The 23,980-nt window shown below is 46.5% G+C and overlaps 1 protein-coding gene across 1 annotated transcript; it reads left to right on the forward strand.

The window, feature by feature from the left end:
* Positions 1-1,871: 1,871 nt before the first annotated feature.
* On the forward strand, positions 1,872-23,759 carry LOC132121178 (carbohydrate sulfotransferase 15). The gene is made up of 8 exons (XM_059530360.1): positions 1,872-1,877; positions 6,156-6,416; positions 20,725-21,064; positions 21,480-21,608; positions 21,971-22,127; positions 22,475-22,631; positions 22,842-22,989; positions 23,462-23,759. The coding sequence occupies exons 1-8, from the start codon at positions 1,872-1,874 to the stop codon at positions 23,662-23,664; spliced, it is 1,401 nt and encodes a 466-aa protein (XP_059386343.1). The 3' UTR covers positions 23,665-23,759.
* Positions 23,760-23,980: the final 221 nt, after the last annotated feature.

Consider the following 23,980-nt stretch of genomic DNA (forward strand, 5'->3'; position numbering starts at 1 on the left):
ATCCGGATTACAGCACTACACATCAAACACTAAATAACTACAGCTAGAACTGGGTCATTTTAATGTGTATCTGAAGAGACAGAAACAATATAACACATTCATTTCACTTTCTTTAAATCAGAAATGATTAAAAAATACAAGCATTGTTAGATGCTATGTTAGACTGATTCCTCTCGGATGATTGTGTCTCTGTAATTAAATACACAGTCATGACGGCTGAAATTAAATATCATTTTGGTTGATATTGACCGATGTTTGGGGGGTTATTTTCTTGGGGCCCTTTTGTAATGAAAGATTAAACCGATGTCCTGCTTCTGTCTGTGCAACAGTTAAACAAATCAGATGCAAAATATAAATGTCTATAAATGTCTGTGTTTCCATCAGAATGTGAACCCGCTGTAGCCACAGGATGTTTGTCTCTGAACAGGAAATCACGTGACTGACTAGAGGAAGTAAAATGAGCTCAATGTTTCTGACGGATGCACTGGAACATTCTGGACCTCGAGGTTCTGCTTCATTACATCAAACACAGAGTACGACTAATGAATCTCACAACATACAGCATGTCTGTAAACTGTAAAGGAGTTTGAAAACTGATCCGTTTCATCATTTCAGGAGTGAAGGCTTGTCTAACGGAAGGTCAAAGGTCACATGACATTCTACCCGTCTCTTTTGTCATACAGAATCTAGAGTTTATTCTCTGTTCTGTTAAAGTTCACGGTTTATCTGTGTGTGGACAGTATTTCCACTGCATTAGTTGTGTTCCAGCCTCAGAGTCAATCATCTTTACACAAACTTGGATGTAAATAATGTCTAATTGGTGCTGATATGGCTCATTAACAACATCACATAAAGGTCAGAGATCTACAGATGCTAAACACAAAGAAATGAGTGCAGATGTCGTCGTGTGCTAATTCTACTTCCTGTGTGATTCGGCTGATTCACTTCAGATTCACACTGAAGAACTGCTTTGATGCTGCGTGACGGAGACAGACAGATGCTGTCGCCATGGAAACTGTGCGGCTGCTTGGATCATGTGACCTTGAGCAGGTCAAGCACTCACTAGTGTTCACTATCAAGTGAACTAGAGAGCTCAACATCTTCATCAGAAAATAAAACAGCAACATGATCACATTTCAAACATTTCCTGAATATACAGCTCTGCTTCTGTTAAGAAACCGTGTCTGATTTTACTTAAATTCAAGTTTAAATTAATTTAAATTGTTGCAAAGCAGCTTTACAGAAAATTAAGTTTTTGTCGATATATCTAGTAGTAGTTTATCAGTGGTGACTGTCAGTTTATGTGCATATGGAAGAAATGTAATCAAACAGACGAGGAACACTATTAACAGCAAATATATGATGACATCAAACTTATATCAAAATATTTGGTAGATATATCACAATGAAACGTCCTGATTCTGCTGATCTCAGAGAGGCTGGTGTGTTTTATAATGTGATTTATGATATAATCGTTAGGATAGAGATATAAACAGACTGATCAGTGTTCATAAGAAAGGAGGTCAGTGGTATTTTAGTCGTGTTATAATAAGTCTGATTTGATAAATCACTTCTGTGTTATACAACATCATCAGTTTTTCATAAGTCCATGTCGTGTCCATAACTTTGCATATTGTTGTGTATAAGCATTTAATGGTAAGGTTAGTAAATAATACTGTGTGAAGGTTACATTTACTGACATAAAATGATAGAATGATTTATTCTGGTTCATGTGCTGTAACTATTTCTGAATGCTATCAGTCGTGCGCTGTGGCCCCGCCCCCTCTGAGAGTTGAGCGATGAGCGCGCGGAAGCGGGGACGCGCACAGCTGATCGTCACCCGAGGAGGAAAGTTTCTTTATCTTCGGATTATGACGGTGAGTGATGGATGGATCGATTGATTGATTGATTGATTGATTGAAGGGTATGTGAGCTGGTGTTGATTCTGTGCCTGAAGTTGATTCGATCCGATCAAATCATAAAGTTTAACTTCTTGAAATCATCTTGAATTTATTTAAATCATCACAAAATACTAAATTAGTATATGGTCAACCCATAAATATGTGCTGCTTCTTCCCTGAGAAGTGATGCAGTTTTTAGTGACTCCAGAGCTGTATTTCTGAGTGATTTCTGTCTGTTCTCAGTCATATATATAAAGTTGTTTTCTACGTTTGACGTTTGGGTAAAAAAATGTCTATAAATTCTCAGTGGATGAGTATATAACTAATGACTAAACTGAAAAACGTAGAAAACGCTTGGACCGCCAGGGACCGTCTACAAAGTACACGAGGAAGGATTAAACGATTAATGTTTTCCCACCGGAATGTTTTTTACAATTAACAAGACAAGAGCAATTTGTGCACCAACGTCTTTTGAAAGATAAGATAAGACAAACACTTATAACGCTCAGTTGAATTTAAATAAGAAATAATCTAAACAAGATATGTGATAGTATTGTTATAGTGTTAGTTAATTAAATATAAGTTGAGTTACAGTTATTTTAGATATAATAATGATATAATGATATAATAATAATTAAGCCTCCACGGACACTGATAGACAAACGTTACAGACGAGGGCACAACAGTATTACATTTTAATAAAAAATAAATTCATTTAAAATAAAAACACACTTCTGTATCGACCTCATGGTGTGTCTTATTATTGTTTTTATGAGAAAATTTTAAAAATATCAACACTGAAATGTTCTTTAAGGAACAAGTATCAGGAACCACCCTTAGAAATTGAGATCTATAAGAAATTAACTGATGTATTTGTTTACCTTTTAATATCATGTGTTGTGTTATAGTTTTGTGAATAAGACCAACATTTAAATGTTCTTTTGTGATCAAGTAATGAGACACACTTCTTAGATTGGAGATTAAAAAAAAAACATTTCACGAGTGAAGCATTTAGATGGAATAAAAAAGAGCGTGCGCACTGAGAACGAGCATGAGACTGGCTGCAGTTCCTCTAACGGCCACTGGTGTCAGTAACGGTTAGAAATGTCAGAACCTACGCAATGCTCCTTTAAGGCTATTAAAACAAATAAAACACATTGTGTGTTCTCTTCTACATTTGAAAACAATTAGAACACAGTATGTTTCTTGTACTTGTGCTAAATTGTTGAAAAAATATTGAAGATTTCCGAGGCTGAATCTGTGTCAAATGTCAAAAGCACCCTCTGGAGTGAACAATATAACTTCTGTCTTAACTTCATTCAATTAAAAAAAATTACTGCCATCGAGGCTTTAATTTCCTCAAGGCAACACAAAAGTATCACTATAGAATTTGGATGTTTTTGTTTCAATGGCAGATATAATTATGTATCATCTGCATAACAGTGAAACTAAATATAATACTTCCAGAAAATGAATCCTAGTGGAAGTATATATAAAGAAAATAGAATAGGCCCCAGAATGGAGCCCTGGGGGATCCCACGTGAGAAACATGCAGAAGGCAAACAAAAAAGCTTCTACCAGACAAATATGATCGAAACCAATCCAACACAGTAACCTTAATGCGGACACAATGCTCCACACGAGAGATCGAGATGTTATAGTCACCTGAGTCAGTGGCAAGAAGCAGATCATTACAAACTTTCAATAGGGCTGTCTCTGTGCTGTGTAGGGTTTTAAAACCAGACTGACCAGTTAGATCAGAAGCAGAGCAGCTGTTTGTCATTTAATGCTTAATTTCTTTGTAAAGCAACTTTCATTTAGGGACTAAAGCTGTTCTGGAAATGTCAGATCATCAGGGTTGCATGTTTTCTAGAGGACGTCAGTCTGATGGTATGTGTCTGTGGTTCATACGCTGCTTTAATAACACATGCAGAGTTGAGTCTCTGTTGAGTCCAGCGGTGGCGGAGCGCAGGGTGAAATACTGATTCACAGTTTGGTGTCTTTTCTTCTCTTTTACTGCTCTTTTCTGATTGATTCTGTACCAGCTGTGATGAAAGTCCTTCTTACCATGATTTACCATCTTTACACTTCGTGCGCTTCGTGTCAATGCCGTGAGATCTGGTCGTGTTCGACTCATCTGCGCTTCAGTAACTCTGCCTGATATCTGTGCTGCTGTGATGGTGTTGTGATGAAGACGTGAATCTGAATCCTGTGAATCTTCAGCTGAATGGGGTTGAGTTCTGTGTGAATCGGTCGCTTCATCACGGACGCTTGGGTCAATGTTTTCTGTCTGTCTGTGTTAGTTAGTATGAAGTATGAGCTTCATCATCATCATCAACTTCACTGCTGCTGCTGAATAAACCATCAGCAGTGATGAGAGGCGTTTAACCCTCATCAATAATTCATGAGCTCTTCACTGAATAATTCCTTGTGTCTGTTTCAGCTCAGACTCGCTCTACTGTGTACAGTAGAACTGAATTCACTCTGGGATCCGCATCACTTCCTGTTCCTGTTGAAATCTCTGGTCATTTCCTGTTGGATTTCCATGTAAACAGACATTCAGAGCAGCCAGATACAGATTTATAATGTTGATCTCTTCTATAGAGTCAAGACGAAATGCTTTTGCAGCCCATAATGTGATGTACTTCATCTGTAGTGTTGTTATTCTGTTAATGCACTCTGAATTACCTGATTATGAGTTAGTCATCATAATAACAGATGTGTGTGTGTGTGTGTGTGTGTATCAGGATATGTTTCTGATATCATGATGGTGAAGCTGATTGTTTATTAAACTGCTTTACTGTGCCTCTGTTCTTCTGTCGAGTATCAGCCTGATGTCACTGACAGGAGTCTCTGTGGTTCTCAGTTCAGTTCCTGTGACGTTGTTCAAAATCTTGAGGTTCTGACGCAGAGTTTATGTTTCTGTCATGATCACTGAGTTTGAGTTCAGCGCTGTCCAACTGAAGGTAAACACATGTTCATAAAAAAATAGATATTTCACAATAAGTTAAAGGGTTAGTTCACCCAGATAGCAAAATTATATAATTAATAACTTACCCTCATGTTGTTTCAAACCCGTGAGACCTCTGTTTATCTTCAGAACACAGTTTAAGATATTTTAGATTTAGTCTGAGAGCTCTCAGTCCCTCCATTGAAGCTGTGTGTACGGTCTACTGTCCATGTCCAGAAAGGTAAGAAAAACATCATCAAAGTAGTCCATGTGACATCAGAGGGTCAGGTAGAATATTCTGAAGCATCAAAAATACATTTTGGTCCAAAAATAGCAAAAACGACGACTTTATTCAGCATTGTCTTCTCTTCCGTGTCTGTTGTGAGAGAGAGTTCAAAACAAAGCAGTCTGGATATCCGGTTCATGAACGAATCATTCAGTTCACCAAATCGAACTGAATCATTTTAAATGGTTCGCGTCTCTAATACGCATTAATCCACAAATGACTTAAGCTGTTAACTTGTTTAATGTGGCTGACACTCCCTCTGAGTTCAAACAAACCAATATCCCGGAGTAATTCATTTACTCAAACAGTACACTGACTGAACTGCTGTGAAGAGAGAACTGAAGATGAACACTCAGTTCATGAATTACTCCGGGATATTGGTTTGTTTGAACTCGGAGGGAGTGTCAGCCACATTAAACAAGTTAACAGCTTAAGTCATTTGTGGATTAATGCGTATTAGAGACGCGAACCGTTTAAAATGATTCAGTTCGATTTGGTGAACTGAATGATTCGTTCATGAACCGGATATCCAGACTGCTTTGTTTTGAACTCTCTCACAACAGACACGGAAGAGAAGACAATGCTGAATAAAGTCGTAGTTTTTGCTATTTTTGGACCAAAATGTATTTTCGATGCTTTAACAAATTCTAACTGACCCTCTGATGTCACATGGACTACTTTGATGATGTTTTTCTTACCTTTCTGGACATGGACAGTAGACCGTACACACAGCTTCAATGGAGGGACTGAGAGCTCTCAGACTAAATCTAAAATATCTTAAACTGTGTTCTGAAGATAAACGGAGGTCTCACGGGTTTGGAACAACATGAGGGTAAGTTATTAATTATATAATTTTGCTATCTGGGTGAACTAACCCTTTAATGCATTTCTTTTTATAGTGAAATTGTAGTAGTTATATTTTAATTTCCTCACTTGTAAGAGTTAAACCCTCAAGCTTTTATTGTGTCAGAAAACACTGTGTTAGATGTGATGATGTTTGTTAATGTGTGTGCTGAAGGTTAATCATGAAACACAGCGCAGATCTGCATCATGCATCTGGTGCTCGAAAGTCTGCGGCTTCATCCTCCTCCTCGTCTTCATCACGGCGTCTTACATGCTGTCCTGTGAGAGGAAGACTCTGCTCTACGATCCATATCTGATGGAGGAGGACCTGAGTGAAGACGCCCTCAGAGACGTGGTGCAGAGCATCTCAGCTAAAGTGAAGTTCAGAGCCAGACGTGTTCCTGACGTCAGTGAGCTGATCATCCTCGAGGAACACGTGAGTTCAGCGTCTCCTGCTACAGACAGCAGCTGAAACACATCCAGCATTAAGATGATTTTAACTCAAATACATAGAGTCTATAATCCATAATAACACTTCCTCCAGTGAAAGTCTCTCACATCAAAATCCAGACACATATTTGTTTAGAGCTGTTTAAACGCTGCTTGATCTGAACACTTTTTCACTGGAGGATTATGGATATGGAATATTTCTAATATTTCTATTATAATAAGTGTAGTATTTAAGGTTAAGATGCATAAAAGGATTTAAATTCCAATGCAAAGAGGCAAATTAGAGTTTTTATGTGGTCGGAAAAAAATTATTTTTATTTGTAAACTCACCTGTATGGCTCTTTTATTAATACACATGTATCTGTTAGTTGAGTTTCTTAAAATACTTTTGCAGGTCAAACCTGCTTACTTATTGTTAAGATTTGCATTTGAATAAATATTTAGACATGATTACAGTTTTTTTCGATTGCTAAACGACAGCGAGCACAACTGGAGTCACATGTGCAAAACTCTAACTACAGTCTGCACAGCAGCAGTTCATGTGAACAAACTCTAGTTCGTTTTTCATTGCTTGAACACAGTTTTCCAAACTCTACACACTTATCCCACGACTTTAACCACAACCTGCACAACACTGTGGATTTACAGCACTTTGTTCAAATGCTAACACACTGCTGTCAAAACTGTGAAGCACACATTCAAACCAGAAGAGATTTCAAACACTGCTGATTGGCCCCTCAATTATTTGTTCGAATTACAGTTTGTACTTTTAGTTTCTACCTTTTTTTCTCATTACTGTAATTCTGTAAATTACTACAGACTATTGAAGCAAACTGCTAATTTTCATTTACCTTAAAGAATTGTTATGTTCTAAAAATGTAAATAAATGATGTGAAAGAATGTTACTCCTTTCTTTGAAGAAAATATTACTTTGTATGAAGTCACTGAAATTGTTCAAACTGTAAAGATGAAAAGTGAGTATTTTCTGAATTGGTGTTTGATGCGAGTGTTTCTCCTCTCGGTGTGTTCCGAGTGACGGTGTGTGTTATCTCAGTTAGGGGTGTGTGTGGTGTTTCTCCTCTCGGTGTGTTCCGAGTGACGGTGTGTGTTATCTCAGCGAGGGGTGTGTGTGGTGTTTCTCCTCTCGGTGTGTTCCGAGTGACGGTGTGTGTTATCTCAGTTAGGGGTGTGAGTGGTGTTTCCCCTCTCGGTGTGTTCCGAGTGACGGTGTGTGTTATCTCAGTTAGGGGTGTGAGTGGTGTTTCTCCTCTCAGTGTGTTCCGAGTGACGGTGTGTGTTATCTCAGCGAGGGTCGTGTGTGGTGTTTCTCCTCTCGGTGTGTTCCGAGTGACGGTGTGTGTTATCTCAGTTAGGGGTGTGTGTGGTGTTTCTCCTCTCGGTGTGTTCTGAGTGACGGTGTGTGTTATCTCAGTTAGGGTTGTGTGTGGTGTTTCTCCTCTCGGTGTGTTCCGAGTGACGGTGTGTGTTATCTCAGTTAGGGGTGTGAGTGGTGTTTCTCCTCTCGGTGTGTTCCGAGTGACGGTGTGTGTTATCTCAGTGAGGGTTGTGTGTGGTGTTTCTCCTCTCGGTGTGTTCCGAGTGACGGTGTGTGTTATCTCAGTTAGGGGTGTGTGTGGTGTTTCTCCTCTCGGTGTGTTCCGAGTGACGGTGTGTGTTATCTCAGTTAGGGGTGTGTGTGGTGTTTCTCCTCTCGGTGTGTTCCGAGTGACGGTGTGTGTTATCTCAGTTAGGGGTGGGAGTGGTGTTTCTCCTCTCGGTGTGTTCCGAGTGACGGTGTGTGTTATCTCACCGAGGGTCGTGTATGGTGTTTCTCCTCTCGGTGTGTTCCGAGTGACGGTGTGTGTTATCTCAGTGAGGGTTGTGTGTGGTGTTTCTCCTCTCTGTGTGTTCCGAGTGACGGTGTGTGTTATCTCAGCGAGGGTCGTGTGTAGTGTTTTTCCTCTCGGTGTGTTCCGAGTGACGGTGTGTGTTATCTCAGCGAGGGTTGTGTGTGGTGTTTCTCCTCTCGGTGTGTTCCGAGTGACGGTGTGTGTTGTCTCAGCGAAGGTCGTGTATGGTGTTTCTCCTCTCGGTGTGTTCCGAGTGACGGTGTGTGTTATCTCAGCGAGGGTTGTGTGTGGTGTTTCTCCTCTCGGTGTGTTCCGAGTGACGGTGTGTGTTATCTCAGCGAGGGGTGTGTGTGGTGTTTCTCCTCTCGGTGTGTTCCGAGTGACGGTGTGTGTTATCTCAGTGAGGGGTGTGTGTGGTGTTTCTCCTCTCGGTGTGTTCCGAGTGACGGTGTGTGTTATCTCAGTGAGGGGTGTGTGTGGTGTTTCTCCTCTCGGTGTGTTCTGGGTGACGGTGTGTGTTATCTCAGTGAGGGTCGTGTATGGTGTTTCTCCTCTCGGTGTGTTCCGGGTGACGGTGTGTGTTATCTCAGCGAGGGTTGTGTGTGGTGTTTCTCCTCTCGGTGTGTTCTGAGTGACGGTGTGTGTTATCTCAGCGAGGGTTGTGTGTGGTGTTTCTCCTCTCGGTGTGTTCCGAGTGACGGTGTGTGTTATCTCAGCGAGGGTCGTGTATGGTGTTTCTCCTCTCGGTGTGTTCTGAGTGACGGTGTGTGTTATCTCAGTGAGGGTTGTGTGTGGTGTTTCTCCTCTCGGTGTGTTCTGAGTGATGGTGTGCGTTATCTCAGTTAGGGGTGTGAGTGGTGTTTCTCCTCTCGGTGTGTTCCGAGTGACGGTGTGTGTTATCTCAGCGAGGGGTGTGTGTGGTGTTTCTCCTCTCGGTGTGTTCCGAGTGACGGTGTGTGTTATCTCAGCGAGGGGTGTGTGTGGTGTTTCTCCTCTCGGTGTGTTCCGAGTGACGGTGTGTGTTATCTCAGTTAGGGGTGTGAGTGGTGTTTCTCCTCTCGGTGTGTTCCGAGTGACGGTGTGTGTTATCTCAGTTAGGGGTGTGAGTGGTGTTTCTCCTCTCAGTGTGTTCCGAGTGACGGTGTGTGTTATCTCAGCGAGGGTCGTGTGTGGTGTTTCTCCTCTCGGTGTGTTCCGAGTGACGGTGTGTGTTATCTCAGTTAGGGGTGTGTGTGGTGTTTCTCCTCTCGGTGTGTTCTGAGTGACGGTGTGTGTTATCTCAGTTAGGGTTGTGTGTGGTGTTTCTCCTCTCGGTGTGTTCCGGGTGACGGTGTGTGTTATCTCAGTTAGGGGTGTGTGTGGTGTTTCTCCTCTCGGTGTGTTCCGAGTGACGGTGTGTGTTATCTCAGTTAGGGGTGTGAGTGGTGTTTCTCCTCTCGGTGTGTTCCGAGTGACGGTGTGTGTTATCTCAGTGAGGGTTGTGTGTGGTGTTTCTCCTCTCGGTGTGTTCCGAGTGACGGTGTGTGTTATCTCAGTTAGGGGTGTGTGTGGTGTTTCTCCTCTCGGTGTGTTCCGAGTGACGGTGTGTGTTATCTCAGTTAGGGGTGTGAGTGGTGTTTCTCCTCTCGGTGTGTTCCGAGTGACGGTGTGTGTTATCTCAGCGAGGGTCGTGTATGGTGTTTCTCCTCTCGGTGTGTTCCGAGTGACGGTGTGTGTTATCTCAGTGAGGGTTGTGTGTGGTGTTTCTCCTCTCTGTGTGTTCCGAGTGACGGTGTGTGTTATCTCAGCGAGGGTCGTGTGTAGTGTTTTTCCTCTCGGTGTGTTCCGAGTGACGGTGTGTGTTATCTCAGCGAGGGTTGTGTGTGGTGTTTCTCCTCTCGGTGTGTTCCGAGTGACGGTGTGTGTTATCTCAGCGAGGGTCGTGTATGGTGTTTCTCCTCTCGGTGTGTTCCGAGTGACGGTGTGTGTTGTCTCAGTTAGGGGTGTGTGTGGTGTTTCTCTTCTCGGTGTGTTCTGAGTGACGGTGTGTGTTATCTCAGTTAGGGGTGTGTGTGGTGTTTCTCCTCTCGGTGTGTTCTGATTGCCGTGTGTTATCTCAGTTAGGGGTGTGTGTGGTGTTTCTCCTCTCGGTGTGTTCTGAGTGACGGTGTGTGTTATCTCAGTTAGGGGTGTGAGTGGTGTTTCTCCTCTCGGTGTGTTCTGAGTGACGGTGTGTGTTATCTCAGTGAGGGTTGTGTGTGGTGTTTCTCCTCTCTGTGTGTTCCGAGTGACGGTGTGTGTTATCTCAGTTAGGGGTGTGTGTGGTGTTTCTTCTCTCGGTGTGTTCTGATTGACGGTGTGTGTTATCTCAGTTAGGGGTGTGTGTGGTGTTTCTCCTATCGGTGTGTTCTGATTGACGGTGTGTGTTATCTCAGTGAGGGTCGTGAGTGGTGTTTCTCCTCTCGGTGTGTTCTGAGTGACGGTGTGTGTTATCTCAGCGAGGGTCGTGTGTGGTGTTTCTCCTCTCGGTGTGTTCCGAGTGACGGTGTGTGTTATCTCAGCGAGGGTCGTGTGTGGTGTTTCTCCTCTCGGTGTGTTCCGAGTGACGGTGTGTGTTATCTCAGTGAGGGATGTGTGTGGTGTTTCTCCTCTCGGTGTGTTCCGGGTGACGGTGTGTGTTATCTCAGCGACGGTCGTGTGTGGTGTTTCTCCTCTCGGTGTGTTTTGAGTGACGGTGTGTGTTATCTCAGTTAGGGGTGTGTGTGGTGTTTCTCCTCTCGGTGTGTTCCGATTGACGGTGTGTGTTATCTCAGTGAGGGTTGTGTGTGGTGTTTCTCCTCTCGGTGTGTTCCGAGTGACGGTGTGTGTTATCTCAGTGAGGGTTGTGTGTGGTGTTTCTCCTCTCGGTGTGTTCCGAGTGACGGTGTGTGTTATCTCAATGAGGGTTGTGTGTGGTGTTTCTCCTCTCGGTGTGTTCCGAGTGACGGTGTGTGTTATCTCAGTTAGGGGTGTGTGTGGTGTTTCTCCTCTCGGTGTGTTCCGAGTGACGGTATGTGTTATCTCAGTTAGGGGTGTGTGTGGTGTTTCTCCTCTCGGTGTGTTCCGAGTGACGGTGTGTGTTATCTCAGCGAGGGTCGTGTGTGGTGTTTCTCCTCTCGGTGTGTTCCGAGTGACGGTGTGTGTTATCTCAGTTAGGGGTGTGTGTGGTGTTTCTCCTCTCGGTGTGTTCCGAGTGACGGTGTGTGTTATCTCAGTGAGGGGTGTGTGTGGTGTTTCTCCTCTCGGTGTGTTCCGAGTGATGGTGTGTGTTATCTCAGCGAGGGTCGTGTGTGGTGTTTCTCCTCTCGGTGTGTTCCGAGTGACGGTGTGTGTTATCTCAGTTAGGGGTGTGTGTGGTGTTTCTCCTCTCGGTGTGTTCCGGGTGACGGTGTGTGTTGTCTCAGTTAGGGGTGTGTGTGGTGTTTCTCCTCTCGGTGTGTTCCGAGTGACGGTGTGTGTTGTCTCAGTTAGGGGTGTGTGTGGTGTTTCTCCTCTCGGTGTGTTCCGAGTGACGGTGTGTGTTATCTCAGTTAGGGGTGTGTGGTGTTCCGAGTGACGGTGTGTGTTATCTCAGTTAGGGGTGTGAGTGGTGTTTCTCCTCTCGGTGTGTTCCGAGTGACGGTGTGTGTTATCTCAGTTAGGGGTGTGAGTGGTGTTTCTCCTCTCGGTGTGTTCCGAGTGACGGTGTGTGTTATCTCAGTTAGGGGTGTGAGTGGTGTTTCTCCTCTCGGTGTGTTCCGGGTGACGGTGTGTGTTATCTCAGTTAGGGGTGTGTGTGGTGTTTCTCCTCTCGGTGTGTTCTGAGTGACGGTGTGTGTTATCTCAGTTAGGGGTGTGAGTGGTGTTTCTCCTCTCGGTGTGTTCCGAGTGACGGTGTGTGTTATCTCAGTTAGGGGTGTGAGTGGTGTTTCTCCTCTCGGTGTGTTCCGGGTGACGGTGTGTGTTATCTCAGTTAGGGGTGTGAGTGGTGTTTCTCCTCTCGGTGTGTTCCGAGTGACGGTGTGTGTTATCTCAGTTAGGGGTGTGAGTGGTGTTTCTCCTCTCGGTGTGTTCCGAGTGACGGTGTGTGTTATCTCAGTTAGGGGTGTGAGTGGTGTTTCTCCTCTCGGTGTGTTCCGGGTGACGGTGTGTGTTATCTCAGTTAGGGGTGTGTGTGGTGTTTCTCCTCTCGGTGTGTTCCGAGTGACGGTGTGTGTTATCTCAGTTAGGGGTGTGTGTGGTGTTTCTCCTCTCGGTGTGTTCCGAGTGACGGTGTGTGTTATCTCAGTTAGGGGTGTGAGTGGTGTTTCTCCTCTCGGTGTGTTCCGAGTGACGGTGTGTGTTATCTCAGTTAGGGGTGTGAGTGGTGTTTCTCCTCTCGGTGTGTTCCGAGTGACGGTGTGTGTTATCTCAGTTAGGGGTGTGAGTGGTGTTTCTCCTCTCGGTGTGTTCCGAGTGACGGTGTGTGTTATCTCAGTTAGGGGTGTGAGTGGTGTTTCTCCTCTCGGTGTGTTCCGGGTGACGGTGTGTGTTATCTCAGTTAGGGGTGTGTGTGGTGTTTCTCCTCTCGGTGTGTTCCGAGTGACGGTGTGTGTTATCTCAGTTAGGGGTGTGTGTGGTGTTTCTCCTCTCGGTGTGTTCCGAGTGACGGTGTGTGTTATCTCAGTTAGGGGTGTGAGTGGTGTTTCTCCTCTCGGTGTGTTCCGAGTGACGGTGTGTGTTGTCTCAGTTAGGGGTGTGTGTGTGTGGTGTTTCTCCTCTCGGTGTGTTCCGAGTGACGGTGTGTGTTATCTCAGTTAGGGGTGTGTGTGGTGTTTCTCATCTCGGTGTGTTCCGAGTGACGGTGTGTGTTGTCTCAGTTAGGGGTGTGTGTGGTGTTTCTCCTCTCGGTGTGTTCCGAGTGACGGTGTGTGTTATCTCAGTTAGGGGTGTGTGTGGTGTTTCTCCTATCGGTGTGTTCCGAGTGACGGTGTGTGTTGTCTCAGTTAGGGGTGTGTGTGGTGTTTCTCCTCTCGGTGTGTTCCGAGTGACGGTGTGTGTTATCTCAGTTAGGGGTGTGAGTGGTGTTTCTCCTCTCGGTGTGTTCCGAGTGACGGTGTGTGTTATCTCAGTTAGGGGTGTGAGTGGTGTTTCTCCTCTCGGTGTGTTCTGAGTGACGGTGTGTGTTATCTCAGTGAGGGTTGTGTGTGGTGTTTCTCCTCTCGGTGTGTTCCGAGTGACGGTGTGTGTTATCTCAGTTAGGGGTGTGTGTGGTGTTTCTTCTCTCGGTGTGTTCTGATTGACGGTGTGTTATCTCAGTTAGGGGTGTGAGTGGTGTTTCTCCTATCGGTGTGTTCTGATTGACGGTGTGTGTTATCTCAGTGAGGGTCGTGAGTGGTGTTTCTCCTCTCGGTGTGTTCTGAGTGACGGTGTGTGTTATCTCAGCGAGGGTCGTGTGTGGTGTTTCTCCTCTCGGTGTGTTCCGAGTGACGGTGTGTGTTATCTCAGCGAGGGTCGTGTGTGGTGTTTCTCCTCTCGGTGTGTTCCGAGTGACGGTGTGTGTTATCTCAGTGAGGGATGTGTGTGGTGTTTCTCCTCTCGGTGTGTTCCGGGTGACGGTGTGTGTTATCTCAGCGACGGTCGTGTGTGGTGTTTCTCCTCTCGGTGTGTTTTGAGTGACGGTGTGTGTTATCTCAGTTAGGGGTGTGTGTGGTGTTTCTCCTCTCGGTGTGTTCCGATTGACGGTGTGTGTTATCTCAGTGAGGGTTGTGTGTGGTGTTTCTCCTCTCGGTGTGTTCCGAGTGACGGTGTGTGTTATCTCAGTGAGGGTTGTGTGTGGTGTTTCTCCTCTCGGTGTGTTCCGAGTGACGGTGTGTGTTATCTCAATGAGGGTTGTGTGTGGTGTTTCTCCTCTCGGTGTGTTCCGAGTGACGGTGTGTGTTATCTCAGTTAGGGGTGTGTGTGGTGTTTCTCCTCTCGGTGTGTTCCGAGTGACGGTGTGTGTTATCTCAGCGAGGGTTGTGTGTGGTGTTTCTCCTCTCGGTGTGTTCCGAGTGACGGTGTGTGTTATCTCAGCGAGGGGTGTGTGTGGTGTTTCTCCTCTCGGTGTGTTCCGAGTGACGGTGTGTGTTATCTCAGTGAGGGGTGTGTGTGGTGTTTCTCCTCTCGGTGTGTTCCGAGTGACGGTGTGTGTTATCTCAGTGAGGGGTGTGTGTGGTGTTTCTCCTCTCGGTGTGTTCTGGGTGACGGTGTGTGTTATCTCAGTGAGGGTCGTGTATGGTGTTTCTCCTCTCGGTGTGTTCCGGGTGACGGTGTGTGTTATCTCAGCGAGGGTTGTGTGTGGTGTTTCTCCTCTCGGTGTGTTCCGAGTGACGGTGTGTGTTATCTCAGCGAGGGTTGTGTGTGGTGTTTCTCCTCTCGGTGTGTTCCGAGTGACGGTGTGTGTTATCTCAGCGAGGGTCGTGTATGGTGTTTCTCCTCTCGGTGTGTTCTGAGTGACGGTGTGTGTTATCTCAGTGAGGGTTGTGTGTGGTGTTTCTCCTCTCGGTGTGTTCTGAGTGACGGTGTGCGTTATCTCAGTTAGGGGTGTGAGTGGTGTTTCTCCTCTCGGTGTGTTCCGAGTGACGGTGTGTGTTATCTCAGCGAGGGGTGTGTGTGGTGTTTCTCCTCTCGGTGTGTTCCGAGTGACGGTGTGTGTTATCTCAGTTAGGGGTGTGTGTGGTGTTTCTCCTCTCGGTGTGTTCCGAGTGACGGTGTGTGTTATCTCAGCGAGGGGTGTGTGTGGTGTTTCTCCTCTCGGTGTGTTCCGAGTGACGGTGTGTGTTATCTCAGTTAGGGGTGTGAGTGGTGTTTCTCCTCTCGGTGTGTTCCGAGTGACGGTGTGTGTTATCTCAGTGAGGGTTGTGTGTGGTGTTTCTCCTCTCGGTGTGTTCCGAGTGACGGTGTGTGTTATCTCAGTTAGGGGTGTGTGTGGTGTTTCTCCTCTCTGTGTGTTCCGAGTGACGGTGTGTGTTATCTCAGTTAGGGGTGTGTGTGGTGTTTCTCCTCTCGGTGTGTTCCGAGTGACGGTGTGTGTTATCTCAGTTAGGGGTGTGAGTGGTGTTTCTCCTCTCGGTGTGTTCCGAGTGACGGTGTGTGTTATCTCAGCGAGGGTCGTGTATGGTGTTTCTCCTCTCGGTGTGTTCCGAGTGACGGTGTGTGTTATCTCAGTGAGGGTTGTGTGTGGTGTTTCTCCTCTCTGTGTGTTCCGAGTGACGGTGTGTGTTATCTCAGCGAGGGTCGTGTGTAGTGTTTTTCCTCTCGGTGTGTTCCGAGTGACGGTGTGTGTTATCTCAGCGAGGGTTGTGTGTGGTGTTTCTCCTCTCGGTGTGTTCCGAGTGACGGTGTGTGTTGTCTCAGCGAAGGTCGTGTATGGTGTTTCTCCTCTCGGTGTGTTCCGAGTGACGGTGTGTGTTATCTCAGCGAGGGTTGTGTGTGGTGTTTCTCCTCTCGGTGTGTTCCGAGTGACGGTGTGTGTTATCTCAGCGAGGGTCGTGTATGGTGTTTCTCCTCTCGGTGTGTTCCGAGTGACGGTGTGTGTTGTCTCAGTTAGGGGTGTGTGTGGTGTTTCTCTTCTCGGTGTGTTCTGAGTGACGGTGTGTGTTATCTCAGTTAGGGGTGTGTGTGGTGTTTCTCCTCTCGGTGTGTTCTGATTGCCGTGTGTTATCTCAGTTAGGGGTGTGTGTGGTGTTTCTCCTCTCGGTGTGTTCTGAGTGACGGTGTGTGTTATCTCAGTTAGGGGTGTGAGTGGTGTTTCTCCTCTCGGTGTGTTCTGAGTGACGGTGTGTGTTATCTCAGTGAGGGTTGTGTGTGGTGTTTCTCCTCTCTGTGTGTTCCGAGTGACGGTGTGTGTTATCTCAGTTAGGGGTGTGTGTGGTGTTTCTTCTCTCGGTGTGTTCTGATTGACGGTGTGTGTTATCTCAGTTAGGGGTGTGTGTGGTGTTTCTCCTATCGGTGTGTTCTGATTGACGGTGTGTGTTATCTCAGTGAGGGTCGTGAGTGGTGTTTCTCCTCTCGGTGTGTTCTGAGTGACGGTGTGTGTTATCTCAGCGAGGGTCGTGTGTGGTGTTTCTCCTCTCGGTGTGTTCCGAGTGACGGTGTGTGTTATCTCAGCGAGGGTCGTGTGTGGTGTTTCTCCTCTCGGTGTGTTCCGAGTGACGGTGTGTGTTATCTCAGTGAGGGATGTGTGTGGTGTTTCTCCTCTCGGTGTGTTCCGGGTGACGGTGTGTGTTATCTCAGCGACGGTCGTGTGTGGTGTTTCTCCTCTCGGTGTGTTTTGAGTGACGGTGTGTGTTATCTCAGTTAGGGGTGTGTGTGGTGTTTCTCCTCTCGGTGTGTTCCGAGTGACGGTGTGTGTTATCTCAGTGAGGGTTGTGTGTGGTGTTTCTCCTCTCGGTGTGTTCCGAGTGACGGTGTGTGTTATCTCAATGAGGGTTGTGTGTGGTGTTTCTCCTCTCGGTGTGTTCCGAGTGACGGTGTGTGTTATCTCAGTTAGGGGTGTGTGTGGTGTTTCTCCTCTCGGTGTGTTCCGAGTGACGGTATGTGTTATCTCAGTTAGGGGTGTGTGTGGTGTTTCTCCTCTCGGTGTGTTCCGAGTGACGGTGTGTGTTATCTCAGCGAGGGTCGTGTGTGGTGTTTCTCCTCTCGGTGTGTTCCGAGTGACGGTGTGTGTTATCTCAGTTAGGGGTGTGTGTGGTGTTTCTCCTCTCGGTGTGTTCCGAGTGACGGTGTGTGTTATCTCAGTGAGGGGTGTGTGTGGTGTTTCTCCTCTCGGTGTGTTCCGAGTGATGGTGTGTGTTATCTCAGCGAGGGTCGTGTGTGGTGTTTCTCCTCTCGGTGTGTTCCGAGTGACGGTGTGTGTTATCTCAGTTAGGGGTGTGTGTGGTGTTTCTCCTCTCGGTGTGTTCCGGGTGACGGTGTGTGTTGTCTCAGTTAGGGGTGTGTGTGGTGTTTCTCCTCTCGGTGTGTTCCGAGTGACGGTGTGTGTTGTCTCAGTTAGGGGTGTGTGTGGTGTTTCTCCTCTCGGTGTGTTCCGAGTGACGGTGTGTGTTATCTCAGTTAGGGGTGTGTGGTGTTCCGAGTGACGGTGTGTGTTATCTCAGTTAGGGGTGTGAGTGGTGTTTCTCCTCTCGGTGTGTTCCGAGTGACGGTGTGTGTTATCTCAGTTAGGGGTGGGAGTGGTGTTTCTCCTCTCGGTGTGTTCCGGGTGACGGTGTGTGTTATCTCAGTTAGGGGTGTGAGTGGTGTTTCTCCTCTCGGTGTGTTCCGGGTGACGGTGTGTGTTATCTCAGTTAGGGGTGTGTGTGGTGTTTCTCCTCTCGGTGTGTTCCGAGTGACGGTGTGTGTTATCTCAGTTAGGGGTGTGAGTGGTGTTTCTCCTCTCGGTGTGTCCCGAGTGACGGTGTGTGTTATCTCAGTTAGGGGTGTGAGTGGTGTTTCTCCTCTCGGTGTGTTCCGGGTGACGGTGTGTGTTATCTCAGTTAGGGGTGTGAGTGGTGTTTCTCCTCTCGGTGTGTTCCGAGTGACGGTGTGTGTTATCTCAGTTAGGGGTGTGAGTGGTGTTTCTCCTCTCGGTGTGTTCCGAGTGACGGTGTGTGTTATCTCAGTTAGGGGTGTGAGTGGTGTTTCTCCTCTCGGTGTGTTCCGGGTGACGGTGTGTGTTATCTCAGTTAGGGGTGTGTGTGGTGTTTCTCCTCTCGGTGTGTTCCGAGTGACGGTGTGTGTTATCTCAGTTAGGGGTGTGTGTGGTGTTTCTCCTCTCGGTGTGTTCCGAGTGACGGTGTGTGTTATCTCAGTTAGGGGTGTGAGTGGTGTTTCTCCTCTCGGTGTGTTCCGAGTGACGGTGTGTGTTATCTCAGTTAGGGGTGTGTGTGGTGTTTCTCCTCTCGGTGTGTTCCGGGTGACGGTGTGTGTTGTCTCAGTTAGGGGTGTGTGTGGTGTTTCTCCTCTCGGTGTGTTCCGAGTGACGGTGTGTGTTATCTCAGTTAGGGGTGTGTGTGGTGTTTCTCCTCTCGGTGTGTTCCGGGTGACGGTGTGTGTTATCTCAGTTAGGGGTGTGTGTGGTGTTTCTCCTCTCGGTGTGTTCCGAGTGACGGTGTGTGTTATCTCAGTTAGGGGTGTGTGTGGTGTTTCTCCTCTCGGTGTGTTCCGAGTGACGGTGTGTGTTATCTCAGTTAGGGGTGTGAGTGGTGTTTCTCCTCTCGGTGTGTTCCGAGTGACGGTGTGTGTTATCTCAGTTAGGGGTGTGAGTGGTGTTTCTCCTCTCGGTGTGTTCCGAGTGATGGTGTGTGTTATCTCAGTTAGGGGTGTGAGTGGTGTTTCTCCTCTCGGTGTGTTCCGAGTGACGGTGTGTGTTATCTCAGTTAGGGGTGTGAGTGGTGTTTCTCCTCTCGGTGTGTTCCGGGTGACGGTGTGTGTTATCTCAGTTAGGGGTGTGTGTGGTGTTTCTCCTCTCGGTGTGTTCCGAGTGACGGTGTGTGTTATCTCAGTTAGGGGTGTGAGTGGTGTTTCTCCTCTCGGTGTGTTCCGAGTGACGGTGTGTGTTGTCTCAGTTAGGGGTGTGTGTGGTGTTTCTCCTCTCGGTGTGTTCCGGGTGACGGTGTGTGTTATCTCAGTTAGGGGTGTGTGTGGTGTTTCTCCTCTCGGTGTGTTCCGAGTGACGGTGTGTGTTATCTCAGTTAGGGGTGTGTGTGGTGTTTCTCCTCTCGGTGTGTTCCGAGTGACGGTGTGTGTTATCTCAGTTAGGGGTGTGAGTGGTGTTTCTCCTCTCGGTGTGTTCCGAGTGACGGTGTGTGTTGTCTCAGTTAGGGGTGTGTGTGGTGTTTCTCCTCTCGGTGTGTTCCGAGTGACGGTGTGTGTTGTCTCAGTTAGGGGTGTGTGTGGTGTTTCTCCTCTCGGTGTGTTCCGAGTGACGGTGTGTGTTATCTCAGTTAGGGGTGTGTGTGGTGTTTCTCCTATCGGTGTGTTCCGAGTGACGGTGTGTGTTGTCTCAGTTAGGGGTGTGTGTGGTGTTTCTCCTCTCGGTGTGTTCCGAGTGACGGTGTGTGTTATCTCAGTTAGGGGTGTGAGTGGTGTTTCTCCTCTCGGTGTGTTCCGAGTGACGGTGTGTGTTATCTCAGTTAGGGGTGTGAGTGGTGTTTCTCCTCTCGGTGTGTTCCGGGTGACGGTGTGTGTTATCTCAGTTAGGGGTGTGTGTGGTGTTTCTCCTCTCGGTGTGTTCCGGGTGACGGTGTGTGTTATCTCAGTTAGGGGTGTGAGTGGTGTTTCTCCTCTCGGTGTGTTCCGGGTGACGGTGTGTGTTATCTCAGTTAGGGGTGTGAGTGGTGTTTCTCCTCTCGGTGTGTTCCGAGTGACGGTGTGTGTTATCTCAGTTAGGGGTGTGAGTGGTGTTTCTCCTCTCGGTGTGTTCCGGGTGACGGTGTGTGTTATCTCAGTTAGGGGTGTGTGTGGTGTTTCTCCTCTCGGTGTGTTCCGAGTGACGGTGTGTGTTATCTCAGTTAGGGGTGTGTGTGGTGTTTCTCCTCTCGGTGTGTTCCGAGTGACGGTGTGTGTTATCTCAGTTAGGGGTGTGTGTGGTGTTTCTCCTCTCGGTGTGTTCCGAGTGACGGTGTGTGTTATCTCAGTTAGGGGTGTGTGTGGTGTTTCTCCTCTCGGTGTGTTCCGAGTGACGGTGTGTGTTATCTCAGTTAGGGGTGTGAGTGGTGTTTCTCCTCTCGGTGTGTTCCGAGTGACGGTGTGTGTTATCTCAGTTAGGGGTGTGAGTGGTGTTTCTCCTCTCGGTGTGTTCCGGGTGACGGTGTGTGTTATCTCAGTTAGGGGTGTGAGTGGTGTTTCTGCTCTCGGTGTGTTCCGAGTGACGGTGTGTGTTATCTCAGTTAGGGGTGTGAGTGGTGTTTCTCCTCTCGGTGTGTTCCGAGTGACGGTGTGTGTTATCTCAGTTAGGGGTGTGTGTGGTGTTTCTCCTCTCGGTGTGTTCCGGGTGACGGTGTGTGTTATCTCAGTGAGGGTTGTGTGTAGTGTTTGGCTGCACTGAGCCTGTTTTGAGCCATGTGTTAAGAGTTGTGTTGCTTGGAATGAGTTTTGCAGGTGATGTGAACTGTTTAGCTCAGGTGACTGTTGGTAGTTCAGACTGTAGTTAGAGTTTTGCACATGTAGCTCCAGTTGTGCTCACTGACGTTTAGCAATTGAAAAGAACTGTCAACACTAGATTCTTTTATGTGAAATTCAAAAAGTTAATAACTGGCCAATCAGAGGTGTTCAGATGAGTCATCGCTGAAACACCGGAGTATTGTTGTTCACAGCGCGTTGACTGAATTCTGCTGTCTCGCAAATTCTCTCCTCATAAACAACAATACAACAAAATAATTTGTTTTGACGAGTGTATTATGTGTTTCTGAGTGAGTCAGAGTGACGTCTCTTCTGTGTCTGCAGATGTTCTCTGTGGCTCCGCAGCGCTTTCTGCCGGACGTTAAGAACCCCTGCTGGTTCCAGGAGCTGCGTGGAGACGTGAGCGTGAATCCATACGGGTCAAACCTGTTTGGCCGCTCCTTCAGACACATACAGCACATCTTTGAGCAGCTGAGCATCTCCTTCAGACAGCTGTTAACGCGGCATGATGGGAAACTGCAGCGGCTGCGCTGTCTGCCCTACTTCTACATCATCGGCCAGCCCAAGTGTGGCACGACGGACCTGTACGAGCGCCTGAGGCTTCACCCGGACGTCCGGCTCACACCGCCCAAAGAGCCGCACTGGTGGAGCAGGAAGAGGCTCGGTGGGCTTCCTGTGTGTCTGACGCTTCAACTCACTGTCATTACACACTAAAGAAACAAACCAGAACTGGGTCAAAACCAGTGAAAACAAACCGTTCTGGTTTGTTTGTTCCATTCAGAAGCGTCTGAACTGAAACACACAGATAAAGTCGCTCTGAGAGTGATTCACTCCCATAATGCATTTCATTTATAATCATGAAAAGAGATAGCGATTAAACATCACTGGATTTGATTCATACCAGGTCTAGAAAATATTTCCAGATCCAATCTAACATTGACATAGATTTATAAATGTCTGTATACTTACACCGTATCAACAAGATGCATTGTGGGTAAAGTATATATAAGTATATGTTGTCCTCTTGCTGCTCTTGAATGTGAGTGTGAGTGTGTGTGTGTGTGTGTGTGTGTGTGCAGGAGTCCTTCAGTACGGTGGACGTCCTCACACACGTTTCCCGCTCGACCATTATCTGGACCTGTTTGACCCGGTGACCCTTCATATACAGCAAAGCCTTCTGGGAAACTCCAGCAGCAACATCATCACTGGTACCGTCCCCACGTCTGCGCTTCACAAAATAACACACTTTACAGTAATTAGATGTAAATATTAATGTCTGGGGTGACTCTTAATTTATCAGTCATTTAATCAGTTACTTAAAAAATGAATAAAATGCAGTGGTTGCATCCAGTGTTTTAATACTAAACAATTAATATACAGTATAATACAGTGTGTTTTCACTGTTCTGAAGGCAGAAACTGTAAAAGAAAAGTTAGGTCCTAGATGGAAAAAACTCATCATCCTCTCTGAATAGCATCATTAATGCATGGCTTCATTTCCATGTTAAACGTGTGTGTATGTGTGTGTGTGTGTGTGTGTGTGTGTGTGTGTGTGTGTGTTTGATTGACAGGTGAGGCCAGCGCTTCCACTATGTGGGACAACAATGCCTGGCTGTATCTCCATGGCAACAGCAGAGGGGCGGAGCCTCCGACACTTGTCCAGGACTTCATTTACGCTCTGCAGCCGGACGCACGATTCATCGCCATTCTCAGAGACCCCGTGGAGAGGTCAGAGGTCACCACACGCTCTTATTCCTAACTAAAACCACAGAAAATTTACAGAAAATATAAAAACCTTAATCTTTACTTCATCTGGTTGCCAAGGCAACATTTCTCATTTTTAAGTACTAAAATAACTAAACTAAAATATATGTAGACATGTTTAAAAAAAATTAATGAAAGTAAAATAAATCAGTGCTGATCTAGTAACAGCACAGAGTGTTCAGTGGGAGTTTGGTTTTCCTGCATATGTTGTGAAGCCATGAGATCCGTGTGTGTGTGTGTGTGTGTGTGCGTGCGTGTGCGTGTGTGTGTGTGTGTGTGTGTGTGTGTGCGCGCGTGGTGTTTCTCTTCAGGCTGTATTCAGATTATTTGTACTTCGGCACGACTAATAAATCAGCGCTGGACTTCCATCAGAAGGTGTGTGAGTCTCTGTGGATGTTCGAGGGCTGTCTGCGGGACGCTGGGCTCAGAGCGTGTGTGTACAACAACACACTGAACAACGCCATGAGCGTGAGTGACCTCTGACCTCTGTGTTCAACAGGGCCACCGATCTCTTCATTTACATATATTACAAGTTAAGCAAAACAACAGTAAAGGTGAACAATAAACACAAATACTTTGACTTTCTGACACCACTTGAACACCAATGGAGACACCAGCTCTGTTCTGATTGGTTGATTATGTCACATTTTCACTGCGTGTGTGTGTGTGTGTGTGCAGGTGCGTCTGCAGGTGGGCCTGTATGTGGTGTTTATTCTGGACTGGCTGTCAGTGTTCAGCCGTGATCAGCTCTTAGTTTTGCGTTTGGAGGATCACGCTTTAAACCCGGAGCTCAGCATGAGCAGGATCTTCCGCTTCCTGCGCTTAGGTCAGTCCTGATGACCAGTCCTGTCCTGTTCATGTTCATGCTGTGAGCAGCAGGGGGCGCCAGAGACCAGCAGACCATCACCATCATCATCATCATCTGATTAGTGTTGTCACATAGAACATGCAGATCAGAATATGTAATGTGTATTTAAAAAATAAATATCAAATATGATCTTGGTAACACTTTATATATAATGCATTATGAAAGTAGTTTTAATGCATTAATTGCTCCTTGTAATGCACTTTATAATTCATCATATGATCTTATGAATAATTGTCACCACAGTTATGGTACTTCATATATTCATTGTTACACCTTTGGAACATATAATGCATTAAAACACATGACAAAATATTAGAATGCATTTTAACTTTGGTTACAGTTATTTCTGAAAACATAGAATGCATTGCTTTATTTGAAGAGTGTTGTTCAGATGTGTCTGACTGTGATCTGTGTGGATGAACTCTTACAGGAGCGCTGTCTGATCAGAGACAGAGACAGATCAGCAAGCGTCCCGCATCAAACACCAGACGTGCGTCCGACAGAGACCTCGGGCCGATGCGTGCGGTCACACGAGATCTGCTCTCGCTGTTCTACTCTCCGTTCAATCAGAGACTGGCCGAGGTTCTGCAGGACGAGTCCTTCACGTGGGACGGTCGCTCTGAACACGCCTGACCTGTGAGAGAGAAACACAGAGAGTCTTTTGTGTTTGAATCACTGACACCTGCTGCTCAGATCCGTCCAGATTCAAGTTCCTGTCATCATTATGATCTGTGGCTGTATCATTGAGTTATTGACACTAACTAGACTAGATTAAACACAGAGTATATTGATCAGCTGATACAGCAGATGTGGAAGAATCTGGCTTTTATTTGTACTTTTAAATGGATAGTTCACACAAAAATGATGATATTGTGGAAAAATTGGAAACTGAATAACTTTGGACCGCGTTGACTTTCACTGTATGGATGAAAACACTACAGTATTTCAC

The sequence above is a fragment of the Carassius carassius genome, chromosome 39 (genome assembly GCF_963082965.1).
Source record: "Carassius carassius chromosome 39, fCarCar2.1, whole genome shotgun sequence".
Classification (NCBI taxonomy): Eukaryota; Metazoa; Chordata; class Actinopteri; order Cypriniformes; family Cyprinidae; genus Carassius; species Carassius carassius.

What these genes read in the sequence shown, in the direction of transcription:
- LOC132121178 (XM_059530360.1), top strand. An exon ending in TGATCATCCTCGAGGAACAC is followed by an intron (nt 6,417 to 20,724) that starts GTGAGTTCAGCG and finishes CTGTGTCTGCAG; the next exon opens with ATGTTCTCTGTGGCTCCGCA. An exon ending in GTGGAGCAGGAAGAGGCTCG is followed by an intron (nt 21,065 to 21,479) that starts GTGGGCTTCCTG and finishes GTGTGTGTGCAG; the next exon opens with GAGTCCTTCAGTACGGTGGA.